Raw genomic sequence first — 7,890 nt, forward strand, 5'->3', positions numbered from 1 at the left:
CATGGAGGTACTTTAACTGGGGCCAAATGTTCTGTTTTAACAATGAAGAGTTGATGTCTGCATCCATGCCTAAGACCTGATTTTCCCTATAATTTCAGCGTCATTTCTGATCCCTCCTCCATTTTTAAGGGTCTCAGTTTTCTACTGTTATGTGACCTATTTTAAAGGTTCCATATATAATTTATATTTTATATTTTAAGTATAGGTAATTTATATTTTGAGTCAGGTAATTTATATTTTAAAATGGTCAGGTAATTTATGTTTTAAAAAATCCCATTTAGAATAATTACACCTGTAAAATTCACAAAAAAGATAATTTCCACACCAAAAAAATAAACACAGATGTTATTTCTATTTTCTTAATCTACCAGGTATTTGAATGGACTGTATCACGTAGAAAACAGACATATTTGGATATCAATTAACCAAAATTTAAAGATTTTAAATCCAAGGCAAATGACTTTTTTTTTTCTTTCTTTCTTTTTTAATAATTTATTTTTTTAAATTTTTTACGAACATATAATGTGTTTTCCCCCAGGAGTACAGGTCTGTGAATCTCCAGGTTTACACACTTCACAGCACTCACCATAGCACATACCCTCCCCAACGTCCATAACCCCACCCACCTTCTCCCAACCCCCCTCCCCCCAGCAACCCTCAGTTTGTTTTGTGAGATTAAGAGTCACTTACGGTTTGTCTCCCTCCCAATCCCATCTTGTTTCAAGGCAAATGACTTTTTAGAAATATATTAGCTCATGTATCCATGAAGGATATCTAAGTATTAGCAACAGTGGACAATGGGTGGATTAGCGAGATTCAAAAGCAAGTAATTGCACTGACCAGATGGAGGGAGTTAAGACAGTGGTGGTATATTAGCAGTGTGAATGAAGTCGAAGGGAGAGATGGGAGAATTGTAATTAAACAATGAAAGAAGGGGATTTATCCTGTGGAATGTAAGGAAGAAGGAAAAATTAAACATGATTTCTTGGGAGAGAGGAGGAATTTTAGTCTTTTGCTAGAGACAAAGGAATCTGGAGGGCATACAGTTTGTGGACATACGAGTTGAATGAATGGTGGGATATTTAGGAATCATTCATTATGCTGTTGAAGAAGCATCTGGACTTTGCAGAGATGTCTAGGAGGTCATTGTGGGCTTGATATGGAAGATCCAGTATTAGATACAAGTCCTCCAAGCAGAAGCTATAGGAAGAGTACAAGCCCTGTGCACAGAACCTTAGAAAATCCTCACAGTAATATAGGAACAGAGTTCGAAATAATTATCAAAGACTACAGACAAAACCATTAGTTTGGAAGAAAATCAGGACAGAAGAGCATCACAGAGTGGAGAATTTGAAGGAACAAATAGTTCAGTTGTTTAAACAATAAAGAAATAAAGTAGAATAAGATATCTGAATTTGATGATTACACAGCCATGAGTGCCCTTGAAGAATGCAGCGTTCATGGACTAGTGAAAATGGAGACCAGATTTCCATGGCCTGAAGGATGAATGTTGTGAGGAAATAAACCCTGCTAGTGGATACCAGTCATGTAAGAACTCTGGGTGTGAAAGGAAGAGAGAATCGGGATGGTAATTATGTAGCAAGGATTGAGTTTCTATAATGAGGGAAAAAGAATCAACCAGGAGCAAGAGAAACCCAGGATGGTAGAAAGGGGAATGAACAAAGGTTTAAGAACCCACTTGTGATCAATATGAAATGAAAGGTCAACCAGCTATCTTTACTAAATGATGGAGACCAGCCTATTCAGTCACTAATGGCAACTAACTGTACTACTACTAACTGTAGATTTGCCAGACATTTGAGTTCACCAATGACGCTTTCAGTTGGCCATATTTTCTCACATTCTACAAATTAAAAAATATAAAGCTGAAAGAGGCAAAGTAGCTTGCTCTATCTTTCAGTAAGCAGGAGAGAAGAGATTTAAAGCAAGAATTTCCAGGCTCTAAAGGTCCTGCTTTCTCTGGGGTGTGACACTGTCTCTCATTTGTCATGAGACAAAGGCTGTAATAAAGAGATGTGCTGGGTGGGCGAGAGGAGCAGAGTGACTCATAGGCTGGCCTGTTGTCCAGGCAGCTTGCACAGGCAACAGGGGGACAGTGATGGGAAGACAATCTATTCTGTGTCTTTTTCTTCCTCTTGAGCATTAGGAGAACAGGAAAGTGTAATATGGCCCTTGAAATCCCAGCGTCTGGCAAAGATGACACTTAGAGATATTTGCCAAATTAATCAAAAACAAATGTCTACTTCCTATGCAGATCTGCTAAATAGTCAACAAAAGTTAACAGATTTGTTTTCTCTTCCTCTTTTTATACTAGAAAGCCAAAGCAGTCATTTACATACTGCCCTTTTTACTGAGACCATCCACAAGGGCTGGAGTTGTAGAAAAATACAAAGCAAGTCAGAATGAGTGGGAAAAAAAGGGTAGCAAAATGAAAAGAACAAGATGAAATGACCATTCTTCTCTCTCTCCTTCCAAAGACCAAAGACACCAAATTCTCAAAAGACCCTTATTTTCCCACCTTCCAGATTTCAAATCTACTAAAGGTTTTGCTTCCTTTTTTTATGTCTGAAATTTTGGACAGGATATGAGAGGAGAACCCAGAAAGGGTTACTCTGTCTCTGCCAGAGTGGGGCTCCTGCTATAACTCATGCTCATAAATGGAGTGCTACTGTCAGAAGAGTTTATGAAGTACTTTCCTCATAGTTATCTACATTTGAACTTAAACATGCCTGTGAGTTACGCAATCTTGCCTGTTTTGTACGTAGAAGTTTAAATATCTAACTCAATCTCGTCTCTGTTAAGTCATTAAAATAAGATTCATATACAGGTCCTTTAATTCCAGATTTTTCCATGAGACACCAGCCTTATTTCTTTCTTTTCTAATTTATTTATACATTTCATCATATTTTGTGCAATAAATATGGGTAGGGTTGTCCTTGAACTTTGACCCATGTTTACACAATGGGTGTTAGGATCAAGCCTATCATCTTGGCCCATATGATCAAAAATATCTAGCTATGGCAGATCATTAAGATGTTCATTCTCTTAAGAAGTTATTCTTATGGTTCTTTAATTCAAGAGATTCTCTTCTCTCTGACTCTCTGCAGACTACTAATCTTCACATTTGTTAATGGAAACAGACAACCAGACATGGGTGAGAGAGTTTATTCTCCTCGGCCTGTCCAGTGACTGGGACACACGGGTGTCCCTCTTCGTCCTCTTCTTGATCACATACACGGTGACAGTGCTGGGGAACTTCCTCATCATTATTCTCATCAGACTGTACAGCCGACTCCACACTCCCATGTACTTCTTTCTCACCAACCTCTCCCTCGTTGATGTCTCCTATGCCACAAGCATCGTTCCTCAGATGCTGGCGCATTTCCTTGCAGCACATAAAACAATCCCATTTGTGAGCTGTGCAGCCCAGTTATTTTTCTCCCTGGGCTTGGGTGGGATTGAGTTTGTTCTACTGGCAGTGATGGCCTATGACCGCTATGTGGCCGTGTGTAACCCCCTGAGATACTCGGTCATCATGCATGGAGGCCTCTGTATTAGGTTGGCCATCACATCCTGGGTCAATGGTTCTGTCAACTCTCTCATGCAGACTGTAATCACCTTTCAGCTGCCCATGTGCACAAACAAATATATTGATCACATATCCTGTGAACTCCTAGCTGTGGTCAGACTGGCTTGTGTGGACACCTCCTCCAACGAGATTGCAATCATGGTTTCTAGCATTGTTCTGCTGATGACACCTTTCTGCCTGGTTCTCCTGTCCTACATCCAGATCATCTCCACCATCTTAAAGATCCAGTCCACAGAGGGAAGAAAGAAAGCCTTCCACACCTGTGCCTCTCACCTCACAGTGGTTGTTCTGTGCTATGGCATGACCATCTTCACTTACATCCAGCCTCACTCCAGCCCCTCTGTCCTTCAGGAGAAGTTAATTTCTGTCTTCTATGCCATTTTAATGCCCATGCTGAACCCCATGATTTATAGTGTAAGGAATAAGGAGGTTAAGGGGGCCTGGCAGAAGCTACTGGGGCAATTATCTGTGTTAACATCAAAACTGGCAACTTGATGAATCCTGAGCATCACTTAGAGAAAGGAGCTTTGTCTGTGTTTTCTTCCACTTGGCTCACATATGGCAGTCATCATCTGCATTGCCTTGGCAACCAGGAAGGAGATGACGGTACATGTACTGGTGATGCTGGGTAGGAGGCTGGAGGTTGGGTTGGGGCATGGGTGTGGGTATATTTTTATGTCAAAGCAGCATGTTCAGTGGAGTTCAGCACAGCTGTAATTGGTCTTCCCACCCCTACTCAATCTCCATTCACATGGCCTGAGAGTACTGTTTGCTGTTTTGATTTGTTACATTGTTTGTAATTATGGACCTACTCATGGATCTTACTTTGGACCACTGGTTCTTACTTACCCAAATTTATTTATTTATTTGTTTGTTTGTTTTTAAGATATCTACTTATTTTTCAGAGAGTGAGAGAGAAAGAGCATGAGCAGGGGGAGCGGCAGGCAGAAAGAGAAGCGAGTTCCCTGCTGGGCAGGAATCCCAATGTGGGCCTTGATTCCAGGATCCCAGGATCATGACCTGAGCTGAAGGCAGATGCTTAACTGAATGAGCCACTCAGGCATCCCTACTCATCCAAATTTTCTATGAAGTTACCATGTTTCCACTGGGGGGAAAAGCATTTTCACATTTTATTATTTTTTTAATTTTATTTTTTCAGTGTTCCAAGATTCATTGTTTATGCACCACACCCAGTGCTCCATGCAATACATGCCCTCCTTAATACCCACCACCAGGCTAATCCATTCCCTACCACCTCCTTTCCAAAACCCTCAGTTTGTTTCTCAGAGTCCACAGTCTCTTATGGGTTCATCTTGCCCTCAGATTTCCCCCAATTTGCTTTTCCTTTCTTTCTCCTTATGTCCTCCATGTTATTCCTTATGCTTCCCAAGTAAGTGAAACCATATGATAATTGACTTTCTCTGCTTGACTTATTTCACTCAGCATAATCTCCTCCAGTCCTGTCCATGTTGATAAAAAAGTTGGGTATTCATCTTTTCTGATGGCTGAGTAATCTTCCATTGTATATAAGGACCATATCTTCTTTATCCATTCGTCTGTTGAAGGGCATCTTGGCTCTTTCTTTTTTTTTTTTTTTTTTTTTTAAAGATTTAATTAATTTATTTGACAGAAATCACAAGGAGGCAGAGAGACAGGCAGAGAGAGAGAGGAGGAAGCAGGCTCCCCACCGAGCAGAGAGCCCAATGCGGGACTCGATCCCAGGACCCTGAGATCACGACCTGAGCCGAAGGCAGAGGCTTCAACCCACTGAGCCACCCAGGCGCCCCATCTTGGCTCTTTCCATGTGTACCCCAATGTTCATAGCACAAAGGCCACAATCACATTTTCACATTTTAGACTCAAATACTGCACAGCATATGTATCCACATCCAGTAACTGTGTGAGTCCCTGTTCTGAGGAAAGAGATGCTATCAAGGCTGCTAAGATGTCCTTTTGCTGGACCTGCTGCCTGTGCACATAGCATGTTGTCTGAGTGTGGGAGGTACCTCAGGAGAGGAGCATCAACTGAACATCTTGCTTTATAGTGATAGGAATATAACTAAGAGTTTGTACAAGGCAAAGCCATGGGAAAGCTACATCTGGGGCACTACAAACAGTTTGAGAGGAATTAATTGCATATATAAGGAGTACCACTTTAATGTTAAAACCATCCCATTTCTGAAATAAGTATTAGCTCTTTTCCTAGACTTTATATGCAGAATAACACATAAATTTTTACATAATGTATAAAATGTAAAAGAAGTAGTGAATCTTAGAAAGTACAGATTCCTCAGCCAAAGCCAAAGAAAGGTAAGACAACTTTATATGCATTAGATGAATCAGGGAAGTTATGCACTGTTTCCTTCTAGTCTCTATATTGAACACCTTCTCCCGTCTCTCCTCCCATGTACAGCAGGACCCTAGTTGGCCCTCGTATCCCAGTGAGGTGGAGTCATTAGAGTAAGACTTTGGGGATGATTGCAGAAGTCTTCCTGTATGAAAGAACCAGAAAATGTTTATCTGGAGACCAGAAAAGTAGTACCAGTTATTGAAATGACGACAACCCAAAAGAGGACAGCCAGTGAAAAATACAGAGCTGGACGGGAGCACAAGAGTTCAAAAATTCCCTAAAGCCATGATTACAGGGCAGAGAAGAGGAAATAGTGACAACGTAATAGGCAGGAAAAGAGGGTCAGAAAACAGAGGGCACTGAATGCCAAATTATATTTTAACTTTATTTAATATCACTGTGTAACTAGCAAGGATTTTTAAGCAGGGATATGACTTGATAAAATTTACATTTTAGAATTACTACTCTTGCCAATGACTCAGAGGAAGAAGAAGTTAGAGGCCTGGAGACCAGCTGGCTGAATGCTCCAATGACACTATTGAGACATTAGAGGATGTCTCAATGATTTAAAAGAGATTTCAGGGGCGCCTGGGTGGTGGCTCAGTGGGTTAAAGCCTCTGCTTTCGGCTCAGGTTATGATCTCAGAGTCCTGGGTTCGAGCCCTGCATCAGGCTCTCTGCTCCGTGGGGAGCCTGCTTCCCCTCCTCTCTCTGCCTGCCTGCCTACCTGTGATCTCTGTCTGTCAAATAAATAAATAAAATCTAAAAAATAAATAAAAAGTAAAAGAGATTTCAAAGGACATTGCACTTCTGCTGGATGGCAGTTCCAGGTATGGAAGGAGGTATGGACCGCATACCCCCTCCAAAACCTCATTATCCTGGGATAAATATTATGTAAATCATGGAGTAAAGTGTAAATTTTACCACCATGAACAACTATATGTAAAATGGTAGGAGAGGGACACCTGGGTGGCTCAGTGCTTTAAGCCTCTAAGCCTTCGGCTCAGGTCATGATCTCAGGGTCCTGGGATCGAGGCCCACATCCAGCGCTCTGCTCAGCTGGGAGCCTGCTGAGCCTGCTGGCTCTCTGCCTGCCTCTTTGCCTACTTGTGATCTCTCTCTGTGAAATAAATAAATAAAATCTTTTTTTTTTTTTTTAATGGTAGCAGAAAGAGATAAAGAAGCAGAAAATCAGTAAAAAATCAAAGGTACCCATGACACACAAAGAAGGAAAGTGTGAAGATGCCATACACTCATTTCTGCATCCGGTGGACATGTTCTGACACTTCTTCATTGTTTATCGCAGCATCACTTTGCTGGCCATCTCCCATGCCTTTGCAGTCGCCCCTTCTTCCCCCTCTCCAACGTCAGCAGCCCAGGTGACCGCTCTGGTCCTGCTCCTCTGCTTCCATGCTCACTGATTTTTTTCTCAGCTCAACCAAGTCAACTCATAAGCAAACTTCATTTCTGTTTCTGTGTTCTTCATATCCAGCCTATTTACTTAATTTCTCTGTGCAGCGTTCAATCTTTATGGAAATTCTCATGCACTCATGACCCTGTCCATCTCTTCTCCTAGATCCTTAAACTTATTTGTGAAAGTTATTTAAAACCCCTGTGTGATTGTTCCTATAACCAAGTACAACTGATTCTGGTTCTGTTAATTCCTTTGTTCAACGACACTGACTTTTTTTTGCCTTTTCCTCTGACCTTTCGTTTGGACGGGCAACTGAATATTTTGAGCGTAGAATAATAAACTAAGATATGTAGCATTATGCCTTGAAATGGGCACATCTCTTCTGTCCATGCTGTGGTCTTGCTTGGTGAGGAGAGTGTGGGAGTCAGTGCACCCAGGGGTTGAGTGGGGCTTGAGTTTTGTTTTGCTGTGATCATCCCCCTCTACCAACAAATTAAGTTTCTGTATCAGGACTTGT

General features: G+C 41.3%; 1 protein-coding gene across 1 annotated transcript; it reads left to right on the plus strand.

The window, feature by feature from the left end:
- Nucleotides 1-3,151: 3,151 nt before the first annotated feature.
- On the plus strand, nt 3,152-4,105 carry LOC131830467 (olfactory receptor-like protein OLF3). Its single transcript, XM_059172699.1, has one exon. It carries the CDS (start codon nt 3,152-3,154, stop codon nt 4,103-4,105), a length of 954 nt encoding a protein of 317 aa, XP_059028682.1.
- The last annotated feature ends 3,785 nt before the right edge of the window (nt 4,106-7,890 follow it).

The sequence above is a fragment of the Mustela lutreola genome, chromosome 4 (assembly GCF_030435805.1).
Source record: "Mustela lutreola isolate mMusLut2 chromosome 4, mMusLut2.pri, whole genome shotgun sequence".
Taxonomy (NCBI): Eukaryota; Metazoa; Chordata; class Mammalia; order Carnivora; family Mustelidae; genus Mustela; species Mustela lutreola.

Excerpts from the sequence above, each read along its gene's own strand:
- LOC131830467 (XM_059172699.1), top strand. The coding sequence starts at position 3,152 with ATGGAAACAGACAACCAGACATGGGTGAGAGAGTTTATTCTCCTCGGC.